The sequence below is a fragment of the Pan paniscus genome, chromosome 16, assembly GCF_029289425.2.
Source record: "Pan paniscus chromosome 16, NHGRI_mPanPan1-v2.0_pri, whole genome shotgun sequence".
Lineage (NCBI taxonomy): Eukaryota > Metazoa > Chordata > Mammalia > Primates > Hominidae > Pan > Pan paniscus.
Window position 1 is genome coordinate 37,503,456 of NC_073265.2, and position 23,439 is coordinate 37,526,894.

Consider the following 23,439-nt stretch of genomic DNA (forward strand, 5'->3'; position numbering starts at 1 on the left):
TCCTTATTCATATACTTCTCAATTTTAAATTTAAAAATAGGATTTTTTTCATTAAAATGAATAAACAGGTATACGTTTAAAGATCAAAAGTTAATTGAATTGAAAGTCAATTCCATTGATCTGGGATTTGGAACACAAATCAGATAAAGTCATTATTGTCCAAAAACACGCCACTTACCTCTTTTCTCAGTTTTGCTTGTCTTACCTTGCAAAAGGCTTTCAGGTTTACAGTGGCATCTTTTATCAAGTACATTGTGTTGTGCTGGTGGCTGAAGAAATAAGAATTTTTTAAAAAGATTGATTCTGTTTTTAAATTTTGAAACACTAAAAAAATTAATTAGGTTGAATCATATAAAATTTGCATTTTTTAGATCAAAATCGTTTGATACTGGCAGTTTCATATGGCTCACTATATAAAATTAAATGAGACCTTTAATTTATATTCTACTTTTCCTAATTAATGACTGTTAACATTTTGGGCCAGATGCAGTGAGTCCCTGACTAAAAAAGAAAAAAGAAAAAAAAATTGGTTATAGAAGCTTCTACTCACTTTATTTTTATTTATTTATTTACTTATTTATTTATTTGAGACAGAGTCTCCCTCTGTCACTTAAGCTGGAGTACAATGGCGCAATCATAGCTCACTGCAGCCTTGAGCTCCCAGGCTCAAGCAATCCTCCCACCTCAGCCTTCCCAGTGTCCGGGACTACAGGCATGTGCCACCACACCCAGCTAATTTTTGTATTTTTTGTAGAGACAGGGTTTTGCCATGTTGCCCAGGCTGGTCTCCAACTCCTGGGCTCAAGCAATTTGCCCTCCTCGACCTCCCAAAGTCCATTATAGGTATGAGCCATTGCACTCGGCCTTCCACTCACTTTTTAAATGAAATAAGCCATTACAGATCAAGTTAAAGCCCCTTTTAATACCACTCCAGACCCCTGGTTCTCTCTGTCCCCAGAGGCAATGTTATCTGAATTTTATGGGTATTCTTCTCATCATTTCACACACGGATACCAAAATGTAAATCTATTTTCATTCATGTTTTTCTTACTCATTAATGTTACTTTAAACCTGATTGTCCTCTCCTGTAAAGGAGGAAAGGGATGGACTTTGACCGGCTCTCTCTTAGACTTTTACCCTGTTTCTTTTTCTCTTTTTTTTTCTAAAAAATTATAAAATATCTTAAGAAAACATAAAGCTCTCTTTGAATTCTCTGTTTGAGGAGTTCTCAATAAATCTCACAGAAGACACCTACCTCTTAACTCTTGAACTGCATAAGGAAGGCAGTTCAAGCCCTTATAACCCAGGGAAAACTAAATTCTCATTTCTTCTTCTATCTTTCAGCCTCCTCTTAATCTCAAATTTCACATCCACCAAGGAAAAAATGTATTCTTTCTAGATGCATCTTATTTTTTTTTATCAGTGAGCCTCTGTTATGATGTTAATAAAATAGTGACATGACCAAATATTGAAAGAAAGAAATGACCTATGAATGGGCACTAGCATGTATGGTAAGATAATATGGACCAAATCAGAAAGGGAAAAATTTTCTTTCCCACAATTCCAACCAAAGCAGCCATGAAAACAAAGACAGACTAATAAGACTTTCAATGTTAAAAAAAAAGAAAAAAGTTGGAAGGAATACTGCACTTGGTGAATTCCTCTGTTTGATCCGAATGGGGTTGGAACCCCTTTACAAACTCTTTTTCATGATAGTCACGTATTTAAAGTAACATCACATCAACTTCTCCACACTACATAATTAGAAATGCTTTACCCCTTTCTCAATTAATATCAAAGTTATAATATATACAAGATTTTTAAAGCTTCTTTGTTTGAATCCTGAATTAATTTATATACTCATATTTTGGATCCCAACTGAAGCTAATCTCTATAATATTATAATGGGGTAGTAAAATTCATTTTTGTAACTATGCCATATTTGAATGTTGAATAATTGTATTCCAGTATGTCTTTTCTCTTTGTTAGTTTGCTTTATTCTTACTACATTTGTATTGCAGCCTTCCTTGCTTCGCATTAATAAGTGTGCTACAATGATGTTATAATCGTTTTTAGCAAAGAGAGATTCTGCATGAAACATTTTTATGACTTCTCAATATGGCAAGTTTAGGCATTAAAGTAAATCTCTCTGTCACAATTAATGTTTAATCTGGATTTTTATAATCCTAACAGACATACATTAGACTGTATTTATTTAAATAAATGCCATTCTCCCCAGGGGTTCACAGTCACTGTGGTACAACTCACTACACTGATGGTTCAAAGTATTTCCTGTTTGTTATTCTTCTATCTAATGGCTGCTGTAACCATTGAACTTCCTTGAATAAAATATTCTTTCTTTTTTTTGCAGTTGATGAAGTTTAGAATGCTCAAAGAAGGACTAGTGATTCAAAATGCATTGACAATCTGGAAAGCTGAGCTAAATTGATCCATAATGGCATATCTTTCCTTAGACTAGGTCATCTAGTTTAGTAACTACCCTGCCAATCTCTCTATCTTTTCTATCTTCATGGAAGTTTCTTGTTTTTAAATTTTCCTTTAATGGGAAGTCAACCAAACTGTTTTGAAAAGTTGGCAGGTTCTAGGAAATATGCTGGAAAAAATAAGAATATAAAGAGGCTGATCCAATTTAAATAGAATATTAAAATGGAAGGGACCCCAGAGATTGAATGTTGTGTAATAGAAATATATTATGTGCCATATATGTAATTTAAAATTTTCTAGTAGCCAATTAAAAAGGAAAAAGAAATAGGTAAACTTATTTTTAATAATATTGTATTAACCCAGTGTGTCCAAAATATTGTAATTTCAATATAGAATCAATATAGAAACATTAATGAGATATTTTACATTCTTTTTTGTAGTAGGACTTTGAAATCCAGTGTGTAGTTTATGCATCCAGCATATCTCAATGTGAACCAGCCACATTTCAAATGTTCAATAGCAGCATGGACATACAGGCTATCATATTGGGCAGTGATGACCTAGGCAATTGCCTGAGTTTTATCAATGTAGAACATACCTCAAGAGAGGACAAATGGCAGACCCAGGGTGTCAGCCAGTCAGTGCCAGATCTCAACCCAACATTCTGACTCACAGTTCAGTGTTCCTGCAAGCACAGTGGTAAAATCACATCCGGGGCTTTGATGACATTGCACTAGGTACTTTATTATTACTACTTAAAGCAACCTTGCAGGAGCAAGAGTTTATCCTCATTTTAAGGATAAGATATAAAAGCTCAGAGATAAGGAATTACCTCCTCAGGCTTAGATCTGAGACTTGTTTTGTCTGACCACAAAGCCTGGGCTTTTTTTTTTTTTTTTTTTTTTTAATGCATCCCAATGTCCTTTCTCTCCAATCTAAGACCCTTTAAGACCGTGACTCCAAGTGTGGTCTGTCTAAGGAGGAGCAGCATCTGTTGCCTCCAGGAGTTTGTTAGAAATGCCAAATCTTGAGCCCTGCTTCAATACCTACAAGGCTGCATTTTATCAAGATCCCAAGTGATTCATGTAAAATCTAAGCCATCTCAACGAAATACAAATCTCTCTATAAATTAAAAGAATTTCCTGGGAAAATGGATTTGTACCCTGTCAGACATATGGCAGATAATCAGAAATAACTTTTGGATTGAATTACATCATGAGAAGAAAAGAACTAGCTTGGACATTTAAGGAAGGAGAAATAAAAATAGAATTTTTCATTAAAAATGTGTTTCCAGAACTAAATCTTGAAATTATAAAATGCCTTATCAACCATCACAACACCTGTCTTCTTCCCTCTTAATCTCTTCCACTCTTCTTAGGTCATAGGTATGTAAACCTTTGTTCCCACCAAATTCATTGAATGACAAGGAAATGTTAATGTATTTGAATGGAAGTGTGGCAACATTACACAGGGAAAAGTGGTATAAGGGTATTTTTGCCACACGAAAAAGCAATGCATCAGCCAAATAGAATTGACAAGATGTGCAGTTCATGGCAGGATTTGCAGGTCACCATGTTCTACCTCCCATGGAGCTCTGTCCATTTCTTGAAATTAGGCTCCAGCTGAGATTTCTTTGGTGTTCCTGAAAGTGGCTCTCGCTAATGAGTCAAAGGTTGATTGTGTATTTATCCTAAGCCTCTTCAGTCACATTTTCAGTATTTTCCTTGTGTCATGTTGCCCTCAGCTCTTCCTTTCATTCAGTGTCAGGCAGTAAATTAAGCAGATGTTAATCAGTCTAGATGTTTTGGGTAGAAAATGAATGGTGTGAATACCGCAGGTCATCTCCAAAAGGCTGAATCTGTGGAACCCTGTTCAGTGAGGTGTTTTTCCCTCTTTCCCATTCCTTAACTCAATGGGGCATTGCTGGCTATTTTTGTCCTTTAGAAAACAACAGCAATGTGATATATAATAGCAGGATTCTAACCAATATTTCATTGTGTCACAAAGGGACCGCGCAAACTGTGTGTTAAGGAGATGAACAGTGGCATGGGGAAAAAACAGGCCTGGCTTATAAAGAACAAAATCAAGGCTTTTTATGCTGCAGTGGCGGCAGACTGTTTCAGGGATGGTGTCCGAAGTCTTCTTCAGGTAAGGCTGCATTGAGGGAATGAGCACAGAGGCAAAAGACAATTAGTGGTCCATGTTAATAAGGCTCCCAAAGTGAACGGCTGTAGTTAGGCAGCCAAGCATCAGAGATCAGTGCAGATGGTTAAGGGATTATTTTGAATTCCTGGGTATAGGCAAAGCTAGAACAAAAGCAGAGAAGTTCTATTACAATGAACTATGAATGATACACTGGAAATGGAAAATGAGGTTGCCTTTGGCCACCAGCATACATTCTGCCCCCGTACTTATTGAAATGCAAATTTGTTCTGGTGGTTGACGACATTCAGGATCCTATTGAAACTTCAGACTATTTTTATATCTCATACTGCATATAGCAATGCTCAAGTCAGGCATTCTTTTCCTTTTTTCTTTTGCAAATGGTGTTAGGGCAGCTGCTAGACCAACTAAATTAATGCATGGTGATCTGGGCATAAAATCTCCCTATCCTCCTGAATTATTTACAGAATGTTGAATAAAATGTAATAATCTCTACAGCTCAACCTTAAATCCCATAGTTCTCACATCTTTTCTCCCTTATTGTTTCCTTTTTCCTTCATCTCTGCTATAGTAAGTACATAAAATCTTTCCCTAGTTCTGATCTTCATAATTTAGAGTGACAAAGAATCCTTAAAACAATCCAAGAGACCCTCAGAAATTGTAGAGCTTGGCTTTCCGAGCATTTTGGGTTTAATATGGTTGAAAACCCTAATTATATATATATGAAATGGTGCATTTGGCTTTCAGAGTTACCGTATTTCAGAGTGTCAGAAGTCAGAACTGCATCCAGGTAACTCAGATGCTCATGCAGGCAGGAAAGAAAAAATATTGGTTAAGCTTAATTGGTAATATTTTGGAGCTTAAGAGTATTTGATGCAATCCTGTGCCTAATTTCCCTTAAGAACACTTGCGAAGTAGATGCACATACAGAGAAACAATTTCTGCAAAACCTATTACCCACAATGAGCCTCTTTTCATCTGCTATTAATTTGCTAAACCATGGAAATAGGTGTTATTGCAAGATGCTGATTTTTCTTTCAGTACCAAGTTAGTTTTCAATAGCTCTTTGGTTAAATATGTTGTCACTATTAGTCATTTATTATAAAATTATCATAGAAGATTTGTAAAATAATATTTTCAACTAGGAATGGGAATATGGACATAAAATAAGAGCAGGGAAAGAAAAGACACAAGTATGAAAAAGAATTATTAGAATCCAGAAGAAATGGTAGAAAATTTGAACATGCATACATTCATATGAATTTCTTCACATAAAAAGTGAAGTACAGGGGAACCATGGCAAAAGGACAAGACATAGCACTATGCAATTCATAGGTGCTTAGTAATATTGTTGAATTAAATTTGATTAACTGGAAGCTGTATGCTGTCATCTAATGAAGGGAAACAACACTTCTGATATGGAAGATGGCTATTAATGATACTGTCACATAAAAGAATTAGGTTTTGGAAACATAATTCAGTCACTCTTCAATAAATAACGTAAGTAGAGATTTCAGTGATCCTTGTACATAAGAATTTTCCAAACATGGATTTTATTGCTAATGACATTATGGATATAACAGGTGGAAATGAGCTTTGAACCACTAAGTTACAACATGCATACCAACAGTTAAGCTGACCCTCACTTGATTTTAAATTATTGAACCATTTTAATGACTGTGTCAGAAGAAATGCAAATGACTGCTAATTTAGAAAAGCTACATTTCTGTCATCTAAAATCCATTTATAGCTGGGATGATTTAGAATTAATCTTTCCATTTTATGCTTGGGTACGGGCATGAAGGACATGCACTAAAATGTAATCTAATCTTCAGAATCTTCAGAACATTACTTCAGTGCTCCTTTAGACATTATTTTTCATTTGTGATGGTAGTTTCCCAGTACGGTAAGGATTGCCCACGTTTTTATGTCCTCTGTTTAGGCCTCAGGCTTAGGAAGAATGAAACCAAACACTCTGGTGATTGGATATAAGAAAAACTGGAGGAAAGCTCCCTTGACAGAGATTGAGAACTACGTGGGAATCATACAGTAAGTGATGGCTTTCAAGACGTGTTCTTGTTTATAAAGCACTAAGCAGGGCAGTACATAACTTGTACTGCACATAACACTGTTGTGTCAGATTAAATTGCCTGAGAAGAGTACATTCCCCTGGTACTCTGACTTATTTTCCAAGGTGAAAAAAACACCACCAATAATAGAGTTTGAGGGAATCAGAGTGTCAGAGGAGGCAGGGTGAGAGAAACACCAGTGTCAGAGAAAAAAGTAAATGTTTAGAGTTACAACCTTAAAATCTATTTACAAGATTAAAAGTAAAGCACAGCTAAGCAAGGAGAAATTTTTCTTTCAAAACACCTGGAATCTTGGGTTGGCTGGTGTCTCCAATTCAGTCATTGTCTTCTTCTGAGCCTCTGATAATTCGTTCACTGTCCCAGAGCCCTATATCTCCCTCTGCTAAGAGGCTCCCATATTCCAGGTGCTTCTGCTACCAGGTGGAGCATCATTGGCTTGTGCACAGAATGTGAGTTTCCGGTGGTACATAACCTCTAATAGCTAAATATTTGAGGAGACTTAGGATATAAGTAATAATGATAGAACTTAAAGGACTAGCAGGCCACAGGCTAATGTCTTTAACATGTATTATCTCATTTAATTCTCATATGATTTCGAAGGAAGTACTAATATTTTTTCCCATTCTACAAGTGGAGACAAAGACATTAAAAATTAAGTAGCATGCTGAAAAATCTCAGCATTTAGTGACAGAGCTGGAATTCCAACCCAGGACTATCCAAATTCGAAGTTGAAACTCAAGACTATAACGCTATGCTTTCTCTATATATTATATACTCCAAAACAAGTATTATATATTTTATACTATATATATTATATATTACATACTCCAAAGTATTTTATATATATATTATATACTCCAAGTATATATATATTATTTATATATATACACATACACACAATTTTGGAGTATATAATATATAATACTTATGTGTGTATGTGTGTGTATATATATATATATATATATATATATATACACTCTAAGTATTATATATTATATACTCCAAAACTGTGTGTGTGTGTGTGTATATATATACACACACATATATATACATACACATATATATATACACACACACACACAGAGTTTTGGAGTATATAATATATAATACTTAGAGTATATATTATATATACACACACACACATAATACTTGGAGTATATAATATGTAATATTTGGAGTATACATATATACTTCAAGTATTACCTGGCTTGGTTTCTTCCTTTGAATAAGAGAAAACAAATTCTACACATACAGAGAGAAACACTGTAGAAAGTTGAGCCTTTCAACCAGGCATGGTGGCTCACCCCTGTAATCCCAGCATTTTGGGAGGCCGAGGCGGGTGGATTACCTGAGGTCAGGAGTTCCAGACCAGCCTGGCCAACATGGTGAAACCCCGTCTCTACTAAAAATACAAAAATTAGCTGGGCATGGTGGTGGGCGCCTACTTGGGAGGCTGAGGCAGGAGAATTACTTGAACCTGGGAGGTGAAGGTTGCAGTGAGCTGAGATTGCGCCACTGCACTCCAGCCTGGGCAACAAGATTAAAACTCTGCCTCAAGAAAAAAAAGAAAAGAAAATTGAGCATTTCTTCTAGGCTTGAAAATACTTAATCAGACTCCAGAGCGGCAATGTTAGCTATGCCCAAAAGCCATCTTTTGTGTCAACATCTCTGGAAATGGAAGGTTTCCTGTGTCTGGGATCTGGCTGCACTTTGATTTCAGACTACAGGGTACATGACATACCCTGAGAGATACAGCTGCACTTCAAAGTTCATCCTACCCAAGGAAAACAAGTATACGCTTAACACTTCTTAAAGCAGGCTATTTCTTCTACCCCTTGTTATTATAATCATAACATTTATCATTATATTCAGCAGATTTATGCAACGTATTAACAAAAGCACTCTTAGTTCTACCGAAAGGAAGCATAAGAAAATAACTTTTATCTTCTGAACGTACAGGCATTACTGAACAAACAGAAATTCACTCAACAGTCCTTCTAATGTGAGGAACCTATATATTAAGTGCATTGTGTTTCCCAAACATATAAAGCCTGGGGCCACGTACTGTCATCTGGCTCCTGCTGGTGTTATAAGTTCAGTAAGTTAAGGCTAAACCAGGTGATTGGGATCAGAATTTTACCAGCCTCAGCAAACAGTATTTTGATATATTTAGAATCATAGTCAGTTGCTGATCAGACATTCTTGGAAATTGGCCAGATCTGTCCTCTGTTACCCAGATTCTTCAGTAAAATTTCATCTTCACCTTGGGGAACAAAAGGGATGGAGGTGGGGGGAAAGAGCAAATAGGAAGTAACGTGTAAATCTTCAATGAAATAGTCCATTATTTGATATAGAATTACCTTGGACTGTCTTCCAACCTCTCTACCATCCCAAACATTCTAGAAATCCAAAGGGAGCAAAATAATCAAACCCAGTAATATTGAACCAAGGAGGCCTCTGGCTTTTATGACAAATTAATAATAGATCTCCTCGGTAATAAAGTTCAATATTAGGGTGACCCAGATTTGTACTAGTATAAAACCTAGCTGGACTGGTAAAGTTAAATGACTTTTCTAGCACAGCAATGGGGCTAATAATGACAATCATGTATCCATATTACATTTCCCTTTCCAATTTTTGTGGCTTTATGACTTAAATCACAGTATTATTGTTAACACAGGGCTATTATTATAAGACTATAGTATTTTACCATTTTTCTTTGAATAAAAGATTTTAAATGTCTGTAATATTCTTAAGTATGGTTTAGTTTTTTGTTTGTTTGTTTGTTTGTTTGTTTGTTTTTTAAGACAGAGTCTCGCTCTGTTGCCCAGGCTGAAGTGCAGTGGCACAATCTTGGCTCACTGCAACCTCCAGCTCCCAGGTTCAAGCGACTCTCCTGTCTCAGCCTACCAAGTAACCAGGACTACAGGTGCACACCACCATGCCCAGCTAATTTTTATATTTTTTAGTAGAGATGGGGTTTCACCATGTTGGCCAGGTTAGTCTTGAACTCCTGACCTCAGGTGATCCACCGCCTTGGCCTCCCAGAGTGTTTGGATTACAGACATGAGCCATCTTGCCCAGCCAAGTATGGTTTAATTTTAATTAGAATTTGTATATATTAGTTTTCAATGGCTGCCAATAACAAATTACCTCAAAATTTAGTGGCTTAAAACAATACTTTAGGCTGGGCGCAGTGGCTCATGCCTATAATCCCAGCACTTTGGGAGTCCAAGGTGGGCAGATCACTTGAGGTCTCGAGTTTGAGACAAACCTGGTCAAGATGATGAAACCCAACCTCTACTAAAAATACAAAAATTAGCCTGGTGTGGTGGTGCACACCTGTAATTCCAGCTACTCAGCAGGTTGAGGCAGAATTGCTTGAACCTGGGAGACGGAGGTTGCAATGAGCCAATATCACACCACTGTGCTCCAGCCTGGGTGGCAGAGACAGACTGTCAAAAAAAAAAAAAAAAAACCTACACTTGATTATCTTACAGTTCTGTCGATTAGTCTGGCACGTGTGGGCCAGGCTGCGTTCCCTTCCGGAGGCTCTAGGATAAATTTCTGACCTTGCCTTTTCCAGCTTCCAGAAGCTCCCCTCATGTGGGTGTGGCTCAGGAATGCCTTTCTCAATCTTCAAAGCCAGCGATGGCTGGTCAAGTTCCTCTCACACCACATTACTGTGACCTCCTTTTATGCCTCCTAATTTCACTTTTAAGTACTCCTGTGATTACTCTTGTCCCATCCAGGTAATCTAGGATAATCTCCCCATCTCAAAGTCCTTAACCTAATCACATCTGCCAAGTCCCTTTTGCCATGTAAGGAAGTACATTCACAGGTTCCAGGAATTAGAATACTTTGAGGGTGCATTATTCTACCTAACATAGAATCCAAATTTTTTTGTGGAGCACATTGTCTACTTTTTATAATTGAGGACAATCAGAAACAAGATTTGTTTATGAGGAATTTACTTTGTGACAGCTTGTGCCAGAATAGACCTATTCTGTTAAGTAAAGATTACTTATGGTTTGGATTTTGAGTGGATATTCATATTGCACCAAACTTATGTATACAAAATGAAAATTCAGACTTACCTAGGCCATTGGAAACCGTTTGCATATGGTGGGACAATTGTTTCTGGGGTAGGATGACCTAATGGCAAGAAGTCATTAAGTTTTAGATCCATAGAAGTATAAACAAAGGACCTCCCAATGAAAAAAATTTAAATGACTCAAAGTATTAATTGACTTGCTTCCATATTTAGCACCAGAGAAAACATTTATCTCTTAAGCTTTAATCTCTTCAAACAGAGATAAAAGAAAGACAGACTTTATTTCTCTTCTAGGTAATCTAATTCCTTTGGGTTGAATACAGAGAAAACACAAGAGCCAGTATGTAGAGTTGCCATGAAAAAGCATTGCTCCAAATGACCGGTTTAGAGTCAATTATGAAAATTCTATAGAGGAACTGGAGACATTTCTAACCATGAACTTGATGTCAGAAATGTTACAGGAGTCCTTCTGGGAGGCGGCCAGGTTGGGGGTGGTGGCTAATCATTTCAAAGAGTCTTTGCAGTCTGTAAACTCTCTGTTCTAAATATACCAGTGATTGTTTTGCTCACTGTATAAAAGATTCGATTATTTTTAAAAGATGCAACAAGCTCTTAATCAAAATTCTGATTTATAGTATTATTTGAACAAATTGGCTAAAGTGAATAATTTAGTTACCTCTACCCAAAATATACTTTAAAAAGGCATAGGGGAAGAACAAACAAACAAATGCATCAGCTCTTGGCTATATTCTAAGGTGGATTTTAATAGTTTCATTATATCAAAATCCTAGAAGCAAGTGTAATACTAGTCCAAAGCTTGAGGATTAAAAGAGCCATTTAAAACGCTGACTGCTTTGCTTCCTCTTTCAGTGATGCATTTGATTTTGAGATTGGCGTGGTTATAGTCAGAATCAGCCAAGGATTTGACATCTCTCAGGTTCTTCAGGTGCAAGGTATGTACTTTCTTTATTCAACCAACAAGTATTTATTGAGCACCTACTTTGTGCCTGACATTGTTTTGGGATACAGCAGTGCACAATATAGACAAAACTCCTTGACAGTGGAGCTTACATTCTAGTGCTACTCATAGTGCATATAGTTCCCCCAGTATTTTCTCCAATGCTAAGACAAGTAGCCTTTGCCCTGCTAACCAGAAATATAGAGGAATTCAAGGTAGTCATCAATTATTTTTATTATCACAAAACCACAAAGCCAGCATCAAGGAAAATAAACACCTTCGGTAAAATAACCTGCCAAATTAATTTCTGCAAGATGTTTCAGAAAATGAAGATTAATTCTTTCCTCGGAAAAACACGTATTTTGCTTTTGAGAGTCTATGAACTGGTTTGTAGCTAACATGGAAATGAGCCTGAATGTATCATGCTGTGAATCACTAATCTAAGTCAGAGGCAGAAACACTATTTCAGATGAGTGACTCTTTGTTTTTTCCCTGTAGAGAATTTGGTATACTTGCTTAGTCTTAGAATTTAAACATACTCTTTTGTGTATGAAATAAAGAATATATTGATATACTTACTGAAAAATTAGCACAAGACATGAATTCATGATTTCCCTCTTCCGCTGAGCTTCACGACAGAGTCCACTTACAACACAACATTAAGAAAAAACAATGCTTTTCTGGTGCCTGTTATGTACCAGGCATAGTGTAGGTGCAAGTGGTGCTGGGTAGACCAAGATTAATAAATTCTGTCGTGCCCTCAAGAGACACACAACCTAGTAAGGGAAGTAGATCAATTATTAGCATTATAATAGGTATAAATAAGGAATTATGGGAAAGAAAGAAGGGGCACCTAACTCACTCCAAAAAGGCATTCTGGCAAAAATTACCTTTGATTTGCGATGCACTGGATGAGTAGGAGTTAACCAGACAAAGTTGAGGGAGAGAAAAGTAGGAGACAGTTTAGAGAATGCATTCCTGACAAAGAGGAAAGCATTTGTAAAGGGGAGGACATGAGAATAGAGAGGAATGGAATATGTAGACAACCAAAAGCAGATTCATGTTACTGAATTGAAAAGTAGGAAGCCGACAATAGTAAAATATGGGGCTGCCACTATAAGGAGGATCTAGACTGTAAAAGCCTCATTTGCCATATTAAAAAGATGGATCACATTCTGCAGGTAATGAGGAACCATCAGAGAGATTCAAATGAGGGAATAAGGTGGTCAAACTTGGGTTTTAGATCTCATGCTCTTTCGGTTATATGGGGCATGGACTCAGGACTAGAATGGAAATAGACAAATCAAAGAGTTCTACAATAATCAAACAAGACAAGGTGACAGCTTGAACTAGGGCAGCCTCAGCAGGGATGGAGAGAAAAGAACAGAATTGAAAAGTATTTCGCAGGTATGAAGAGCAGCGTTTGGGAGTTGATTGAATGTGTGGGATATGGGAAAGGGAGGAGTAAAGAAAAACTCCCTGGCTGACTGGATGAGCCAATGGAAATGGGAAATGCAAGAGCAAGTATAGGTTTAATGAGGAGATACCTGGCTCAATTTCAAACAATCTCCTCTGGGAAATCCTACGGGAAATGTCTAATAGGCAGTTAGACAGTCCTCATTATAAAAGAGAAATCTGAGCTGGAAATACAGATTTAGGAGATGTTATGGGCTGAACTGTGTCTCCCCCACCAAATTCATATGTTGAAGTGCTAACCCCCAGGATCTCGGAATGTGACTGTATTTGGAGACAGGGTCTTTAAAGAGGTAATTAAGGTAAAATTAGGTTATTTGGGTGGGCCCTAATCCAATATTACTGGTGTCCTTATAAGAAGAGATTAGGATACAGACTGAGGGGTGATCATGTGAAGACATGGTGAGAAGGCAGCTATCTTCAAGCCAAGGAAGGAGGCCTCAGAATAAAATCAATCCTACCGATGCCTTGACCTTGGACTTCCGGCCTCCAGAATTGTGAGGAAATAAATTTTTATTGTTTATGACACCCTGTCTGTGACACTTGTTATGGCAGCCTGGGCGGACTAATACAGGAGACATCATGGCTAATGTGGATTGAAACCACCACCCTAGAAAATAGAACTCAAAGACTGCATGTAGCCAAGGACTCGAAAGTGTAGGAAAAAGGCCCCAAAGAAGAGAAGGAGGAGTCAGAAAGGTGAAGAAACCAGAAGTCTGGGGTCAGGTAAACCATGGGAGTACAGTGCTCAAAATGGGGAGAATAATCAACATTGCCAAATGCAGCAGAAATGTACAGTAAGATCATGAATCAAATGGAATTGGCATGACATAGGTAATCCTAGTGAGAGCAATTTCTGTAAAGCAGGGTTATCAGAATCGAGATTGCAGTGGGTTGAGGAGAGACTATCAGATGACCAAGCAGAGAATATGGATGTAGCCAACCCTTCTGAGAAGCTTGGATGGTAACAAGAGGAATGAGATTGAGCAGGCTTACTGTAGGGAACCTATAGATCTCTGGGAGATCAAATCATGTTTCCAGACTGAGGAAATGGCACAAGAGAGTGAAAAAATTGAAGATGTAGGCAAAGAAAGGGGCGACCCATGGAGTAAGATCCAGGAGGAACAGAAAATTGAGGGAAAGGCATGAATGGAAGAGTTGGCCTGAAACATAAAAAAATTAAAAATTTTTTAAAAATTAAAAAAAACCACTTCATCTAAAATTGGAGCAAAAGAGGTGAGGATTGATGATGGGATATGTGGATTTGTGAGAGTAGAGTGGTAAATTGAAGAAGATGATGCACAATAGTCTCAATTCTTTCTATTAAGCTGGAGCAATGGTTTACTGCTAAAAGCAAGAGAGGAATGGTTTAACTGAGAATGAGAAGAAACTAGTAAGCATTTTAAAAAGTCATGATGGAGAATGAAAAAGATCAGCAAGAACTGATCAGTGTACAACAGTGAAAACCCAGTTGTGGCTGTCCAGTTTTCTCTGGCAGCATGAAGTCTCCAAGGTACAGGAGCGGCATCAGGGTATTTCTGAGAGTAGGTTCAGCAGACAGAAAAAAGAATTCTTAAGGGCTATTGCCTGATCGATTCATACTCTATTTGCTGGTTCATTATTGTCTACATCAAAACAGGAAAGAATATGAGTGGATTAGGTGAATTTTCTGATGCAACCATTCTGGTATGTTGTAGGAGAAGAGGAGGACGAAGAAAAAACTAGAGATCAAGTGTTTGTATAAGACAGAGAGCTACTATCTGATTATGTATACTCTATGATAATGAAGCATTAAAAAATAAAACTGCGAGGAGAGTGCATCCTATGCAAAACTGTAGCACAAAAGGTTATCTCTTGGTGCCTTTAGCCTTCCTTTTTATGCCCCTTTTCTTCTTTATGGACATTTTAAATCTCCAGATCAGAAATACTAACTCCCACTCAGTGAGTATTCACTATTAATGTATATTCCCTCCTAGTAGAACTTAATACTTTAGTAGCAACATAGTTAAAATATTTGAGCACTTACGTGAACCCGGGAGGCGGAGCTTGCAGTGAGCCGAGATCGCGCCACTGCACTCCAGCCTGGGCGAAAGAGCGAGACTCCGTCTCAACAACAACAAAAAATATTTGAGCACTTATTATGTGCCATCTATTATGCTTCTTGTTCACACATAGCATTTATCATCCCAGCTACCCTATGAGGAGAGTATTATCATTGTCCCCATTTTACAACTGGTAAAATGGGGGCTTACCCAAGATTCACAAGGCTAGTCATTGGTACAGCTGGGATTCAAACCTGTATCTGTTTGAAGCCCCTATTTTATCTTTGAAAAAGAGGAGCTAGAGAGGATGGTGACATATAAAGAGAGGCAATGGTGAAATCTGAGCTCTGGGAATGAGGCAAAGCTGTTTCTATGTGTTCCTTAAGACACCCTTTGTAGGGACATGGATGAAATTGGAAACCATCATTCTCAGTAAACTATCGCAAGAACAAAAAACCAAACACCGCATATTCTCACTCATAGGTGGGAATTGAACAATGAGATCACATGGACACAGGAAGGGGAATATCATACTCTGGGGACTGTGGTGGGGAGGGGGGAGGGGGGAGGGATAGCATTGGGAGATATACCTAATGCTAGATGACGAGTTAGTGGGTGCAGCGCACCAGCATGGCACATGTATACATATGTAACTAACCTGCACAATGTGCACATGTACCCTAAAACTTAAAGTATAATAAAAAAAAAAAAAAAAAAAAAAGACACCCAACAAGGGGGCTGCCTGTCTATGGTAACATAGACCTGACTTTGAGGGCAATTACAAGAACTTAGTATTAAGAGAACTGTTCTGTTGCGAATTTCCTAGGTTTTACTTTAATTTTTTTCTCCTGGCTTTTGTGCTGTAATGTTTTCCATCTAAAAATGAGAATGCAAAATATAACTTGTATTTAGATTACACATTTGCTTTGTGTGTTATGTTGATCTCTTCAAGCTGAAAGATGTGATGTAGCTGAAAAGCATTGCTCCCACCCCTCATTGTTCCATCTGCCAAGATGCACCATCAATTTACTTCTATAAAGCAATATAGCAACCAAGTTTTGCAGTATTTCTCAAATAATCCTGGCAGTGAACTGCATCCCCTTTTAATTTCCCAAGGGTTGTATCCTATTTAAAAATACTTTGATGTTTGAAATATTTCTGCTTCTTAGTCAAGAAAGGGAAAATGCAATTGGATGCTAATAAAATAATTACAAGTACCAACTATCTAGGGTAAACAAAGAAAAACAATGTTACACAAATACATGAAGAACATGCAGAAAAACAACATAATGATAGAAATTAACTTTCCACCACATTTCCATGCATTGTTTTGAGGTTTATGTAATTTACGACACAAACCTCTTATTAGATTTTGAATTGGAAGAAATAAACTTGCATTTCATTATATTATGCTGTAATTCAGGGCCTAATAAGGGCCTAATAAATCTTAAGTATTGCATTATACTATGTTAATGATTGTCATCATAGCTTTTCCAACACAGGCACCACAGTGTCATCACAGATTATAATTTAAAGGAAATATTAGCAATTCAGAGTGCCCATATACTGTAGTTAATAAAGCAGTGAATAGAAATCAGCTTTATAGATAATTTACCAGCTAATGACAATTATTTTTATATTGTATCACAGGCTTCTGTGAGAATAACTTTTAATATAAATAAGATCGATGCTCATAACATTGTAACTTGTATACTGTAGCAACTCATCCAATACTGATGACTGATAGTTTCTCTTAATAAATTATTGCCTGACAACACACACAAAAAAGCCATGATATTTCATACTGCTCACTTCCCAGAGGAATTTAGCAAGTTTTCCAACTACAACAAGGAGTCAAAATTGTACTGGTAAGAAATAAAGTGATGGAACATGATTTGCAATATATTGTGGTCAAGTATTCCATGTAAGTACAGCATGATTTGTGACCATCTCAGAGCACAGGGATACTGCTGTGTCTGATCAAGTGGCTTAGCAAAATAAAGACAGATGGCAGTGTAGTAAATAATTACTTGATTAGAAGGCAACCACTGCAGGATTGCTTCCTGCCTTCAATTCAACTAGACTTCACCTGGGGTACAGCACATTGATTCATATGAGCATTTACAGCTTTGAGTTGATTGACCAAGGAAAGAATTACAACTTAATAATTAATAAAGAAAAAGGATGCTGTAAAATGGGAAGGGATTCCATTCCCCAGTGGGTTTCCCTGCTCTCCCTTCTGGTGTCAGATAATTAACGACTCTCTATCCTTAAGATTCAAAGCAGATTGTAATTTGTAGGGCCTCTGCCTATTTCTAAAAGATATCTTAAAAAAAAAAAAGACTGGGGACATAACATTTGAAGCAATCTTGACAAGTAAATTGAGTTTCAAAAAATAGTCACTCCAACTGGGTACCATATAATCGATTTATAAAGCACTTGAAAATACAGTAACTACTATTCAAAGTACTTTTGGCATTTACATGACAGTATGGCTCAAGAGTCACTCTTAGTTATTACTGTGAAAACTGTTTGGGATGTGGATGACAAAATTGATTAGAAACCTGCCCTCAACTGAGAGAACCTACAGGTCTAAGCTTTTTCTTCCACCATCATAACTTCAGGTTGAGGTTATAAACATCTTGAAAAGAGAGAAGGGCAGGCATGCTCTCTATATCTCTATTTCTATATCTCGATCTCTGTCTATCTATCTCTATCTCTATCTCTCAGTAGCAATGTGGCCTTATAAACTATGACATGCTACAGAATTATCTAATGTATTCAAGTTCCCAGTAGTTACCATTAAAGGATTTCCAGGTGGTGGTTTTTTCCAGGGAAAAGTCCCCTCTCCTTCCCCACTTGCCTCTCATGCTTCCATTTCCCAGGCTCTTATCTCACTGGTCCCACCTTCTGTCCTCTATCTGCCCCTTTTTTATATAACTTTGTATACGGTATTAACTGCACTTCTTTCAAACATTGTCTTTTGTACTTACCACACACACACATACACACACACACACTTCTCACACCCCCATTCTTCACAACTCTGCACTTGTTTTTCTTCTTTTATAAAGACAGTACTTTCAAAACTATTGAACTGAATTGAACAGCATTGATCTGTTCTTTAATTTATTTCAACAAACAATTCTTGAGTGCCTGTTGGTGCAAACATGGGTCCAGGTAATAAACGGGAGGGGTGGCAGCATGAAGAACATGGGAGGGATAACATGAGGTCCAAGCATAGCGTTTGGAATAGACAGACCTGGGTTTGGATCCCAAATTTGACATCTTTTGTCTGTGTGATGTTGGTCAAGTTACCCATCCTCTCTGTGTTTCACTTTTTGCATTTTCCAATGGGAATAATTATAGTACCTACGTCACAGATTTGTGGTTTTGGATTAAAGAATTTGATGGCTGCAAAGTGTTTGGCATTGTACTTGGCATACAGTAAACTCTCAATAAATGTTGGTGATGAAAAATGGCATAAGTTCTGCCCTCCAGGAGTCTGGAGTCCATTGTGAATAAGATAGACATCCAAGTCACACAGTTATAGTAGTTAGTGGAATAAAGGTTTAAGCAAGGTATTACGGAAATATAGAGGAGATTGATTCTGATTGAGAAATTTGGGTATGGTTTTTGAAAACATGCAAACTGGGTGTTCCTTCAACAGGCAGCTATTGCGATCAAGGCATATCACTGAAGGAGAAGAGAGAAGAGGGATAAACACTAGAATTGGGAGCAGAAGACTTGGGTCACTAGCTGTGCTACCTTGGACAAATCACTTGAACTTTCTGAGCCCAAGTTTCCTTTTTGGTAAAATGGGGAAAATAATACCAGCTCTGCATGCATCCCAGTATTGGTATCAAATGAGATACTATGTAGAAAGGGCTTTGTAATTTCTGAAAATTAAAAATGTAGTCGTGATGGTGGTGATGATAGAATAAGTAATTTTTATTGTCAGGCTAGTGGAAATCAACTTATATCCATTCGTTCATACTCTCTTGGCTGGCTCCCCTTGTGGCTAATGGTATGCCTTTGCAAGTCATCTGGCCAGTATTTCTGTTGACAAAAATGTTTAGACAAAGTCTACTCTTAATTTCCCTGCATGCAAACAGAGGCAAGCAGTACACCAGATAGATCATTCAGAAGAACAGATAATCAAAACATCACTTCTGTTTAGTGTTGAAATGCGAAAAGGAAGGAGTGCACAGAAGGAGGCCTTAGATCACCTACCAAGTGAATAATTAAGAATTAACTTGAATAAGAACTTGCGAAAATCACTATGCAAATGGGAATCACACCATGGTATGGATCTGAAAATCCAAGATGGCAAAGCAAGCTGATTTTAGCCTTTAGAATAAATACTCTCTGTAATCTTCTGTCTCTATCATCTTTGAGGAAACTGCTACATCTAAAGCATTCGAGCAAAATTTGGTTTTGTCTCTCAGGCCTGCAATTTTGCAGCTTGCTCTGTTCTGGATGGGCTGTGCACATACCTTCAAGCAATTGTTGGAATCACTCCCAGTTCACTCAGCCCGCTGACTCCATTACAAAAGAGGATTTATCTTTCTTTCCCTCTTTGTCCAAACTAGAGGACAAAGAGCATGGCAACCAGTGGCTAATCATAGGGCGCACTGGAGCCTGCCCAAAAAAAGAAAAGAGAAGAATCCCCTCCCAGGGCAGCCCTTACAGTTGCCACATCAGAGGACTGCAAAGAGCAGGTTACCCCATAAGTGGCCCCTGCAATACCCCAGAAGACAAAATAACAGCTAGGGTGCCGTCATCCAGGACAGTGACAACAAAGTCTGGGTACCCGTGCTGCTGCTCTAGTGCAGCCTTCCATATAGAACCATATCTTTAGGGTCCTCCTTTTAAAATGACATGTTAGATGGGCCATCATTTTGGGGGATTAACTTAGCCCATTACACCATATGCCTGAGAGTGTTTAGGTTTATCTGATGATAAAGCATAGGAAGGTAATAAAACAACTCTGAAATAATAATAATAAGCCACAGGAGGAAGGTCTTCATGGTGGGAAGCATATGCAGATCTCTTTGCATATGAACCCTGTAACTTGCTGGGTGATATCAGGCAACTCACTTAACCTATTAGTTTCTTCATCTACAAAATGAAGATGATAATAGTAGTAATTATCTCAGAGTTGTTTAGAAAGAAATAAAATGCAACACAGTCCCTGGCACCCAAAGAGTGTGCAATAAATAGCAATTGCTAAAATAACTCCCAGGCATCTCAAAATACTCAATTTGTTTTGCATGACTAGGCCCATTTCCAAAAGTTGCATAAATATACTGCCTATAGAATGCCATTCTTGCTCTGTTTTTTAAGGACCTCCAAAACACTATGCAGAAACTTTGTTTATTCTTTTTGCAAAGCTTGGGGGGTGGGAAAAGGAAAGGGTTACAGTTTTCCATTTCACAGACGGGAAATCCGAGGCATAGAAAAAGTAAATTACTTGCCTAATGTCACATAAAGCCAGCAGCAGAGCTGTAATTGGTTGTGACCCCCCAGTGCAATGCAGCTTGTCTTCTCCTTTCAAAAGTCAGGGGTAAGCAACTTCTGTCTCAGCTTTAATACCATCAGTCTAATTTCTCAGATTTTCTATAGCTGCTGATCTTGAGAACCTTTGAAGCTTTGGGGAAATCACATGGGTGATTTGACCTTAAATCTCATGCCACTCGCAAAAGATTAATTGCTAAGACCTGGAAAGGGGCCAGACAATTCTGTGTAGCTGAATAGCAGCATCGTCTAGGGATGTGACTGTCCTGACAGATTTAGTTAGTACATAATTGATAAATCTAGAGTTTGTATAGCTTCGCTTCACAGATAGATAACGCAATGGGCTCCAAGGGTTGACATTTACAGAAGCTCTCCCAGTGTTTTGTAACACTGAATCTAGGTTTTCTATCCTCTTCCTCTGAGCATTGCTCATTTTCTAAGGCTCTGTTCTCAGCAGGCAATAAGATGAGGGCATCTGACAAGAGTGCCACCTCACCCAGTATAAGCAAGAAGCAAGAAGCCTCCTAAGTGTAGCACTGTCATATGACTGCTTTGAAAGTCTTATTTACCCTGATTCAGTGCAGGGTGAGGTCAAAGAGAGATCCAGCACATTACATAGCAGCTAGGAAATTTTCGTCACAATCGGAATCCAAAAAAGATAAAAGGCAGCCAGATACAACATCAAAGCTTGGATAGTGTGTCTCAACCTTGGGCAGGAAATTTTGCACTGCTTGACTCCTGTTCCAGACTAAAACATGTCACAAGACCACTTTTAGCAATTTGAACTCTGACAGGCACCCAGAAACCTCAGCTTTTATTTCTTTGACTTTGGTCACCCACTCCACAAAGTTATTTTGCTTATTGAAAGGAATTGGTGGTGGATATTTTCCATTGTAATTTGTATCCAGAGCCTATAGAGTTTATTGTAAGATTTCGTTATCTTTTCTTAATTCTTGCTGTCTAGTTTTATGTTTCAATTCATGAAGCATTGTTGTGTGGCTGATATATACTCAGTGTACTTCTGTAATTTTGTCACTTCCAGTTGTAAAACATCTGACCCACTAGCTTAGGTCAGTAAATCAGTGGCTTACAGTGTGAAAGATTTTCTGTTTGTTTGTTTTCGCATGGTAGTGAATAAGGATGGCATTAAATAGCCTCTCTTGCCCTCACAAATGAAAATGCAGTAACTTCATGTATCATAACTTAACACATAGAGCTGTTTTTCTAAGCTAGTTGTGACAACTTTATGAATACAATTTACTAAGATACATTACTTTTTCTCTTTTCTTTTGGAGACACGATCTCACTCTATTGCCCAGGCTGCAGTGCAGTGGCATGATCATGGCTCACTGCAGCCTCTACCTCCCAGGCTCAGGTGATCCTCTCACCTCGGCCTCCCAAGTAGCTGGCACTACACACCACACCCAGCTGATTTTTGTATCGTTCATAGAGATGGAGTTTCACCATGTTGCCAAGTCTGGTTTCAAACTCCTGGGCTCAAACGATACACCCATCTCGGCTTCCCAAAGTGCTGAGATTACAGGCATGAGCTACCTCACCCAACCAAAATATATTACTTGTATTAAAAGATAATATATAAAAATCATTTAGAAAAAATTACTATGTATAAACAATTATTTTATCACATACATACCATTTTAAATATTAAAAGTTTATAAGATTGTTTCTAGAAACTTTGTAGTTCTGAGTTAAGTAGGTGATTTTGTCTTCTTTCATCAGAGGAATTAGAGAGATTAGAACAGGAGAGACTAGCATTGGAAGCAACTATCAAAGATACTGAGTGTGAAGAGGAAAGTGGAGGCATCCGAGGCTTGTTTAAAAAAGCTGGCAAGTTGAACATTACTAAGACAACGCCTAAAAAAGGTAAGAACTTTTTAAAATTTGCAAAAAAGTTTACAAGATGAGTCACTATTTGAGCATCTATGAAGAGTCCGAAGTCAGCATCTAAGATGTTGGGAGCATTGAGTGTGGGTAGGAACTGAAAGGTTTCTCTCCAGAAGGTAGTATGGATAAACGGTAGCAGCTATTGTCATTTATCAACCTCATTAAGTACTTTGTACCATCTTACTGTCAAAAATTATTTTTTAAATGTAATATTTGGTTTGGAAGTCAAATAGTGCTTAAGCAGATTGCATGCCATAAAACAGAAGTTTCTCAGTTAAGATGGAAAGGGGATAGAAATTTAAGAGCCAATACCCAAACTGTCTTATCCACAGACACCCTTACCTTTCAGACATTTCAGGGAACTGAAATACGACTAGTACATGCAAATACGGTATCCAGCTGGAACGCTGATTTCAACAAAAGCATCTTTATCACAAACCAGAATGCACGACTTAGAACTTTATTGGTACTCACTACCTGTAGATTTCATCTAAATGCTACACTTATATGTGGACTTATGGTATGCAGTCCTGGGACAAAGGATCAGAGGTTGGGAGAGCTTGTTACACATTTTATAAACAGATGATTCAAACGTTTGGTTTTTTGAAAATTACTTCCCGAAACGCTATGGGTTTGAGTTTAATGAGGTCCACAGTGACCTCTGCTGGTCAAAAATCAGAATGTTACCAGGCATTTGTTTATGCACGAATGTCCTGTAGTTACTGAAGTCATACACTGGTGTGAGGCCAGGAAAAGATGGTTTCTCTGGGAGGGTCTCCAAGTCAAACAGCA

The 23,439-nt window shown here is 37.7% G+C and overlaps 1 protein-coding gene across 3 annotated transcripts in view; it reads left to right on the forward strand.

The window, feature by feature from the left end:
* Positions 1–23,439, forward strand: part of SLC12A1 (solute carrier family 12 member 1) — a 97,647-nt gene that overhangs the window by 56,485 nt on the left and 17,723 nt on the right. For all 3 annotated transcript variants that reach the window (XM_008956839.5, XM_003831481.5, XM_034938723.4), the window contains 4 exons: positions 4,453–4,593; positions 6,551–6,657; positions 11,623–11,705; positions 22,483–22,626. In XM_008956839.5, the coding sequence (XP_008955087.4) occupies positions 4,453–4,593; positions 6,551–6,657; positions 11,623–11,705; positions 22,483–22,626 (475 nt within the window). The remainder of the gene's footprint in view (positions 1–4,452; positions 4,594–6,550; positions 6,658–11,622; positions 11,706–22,482; positions 22,627–23,439) is intronic.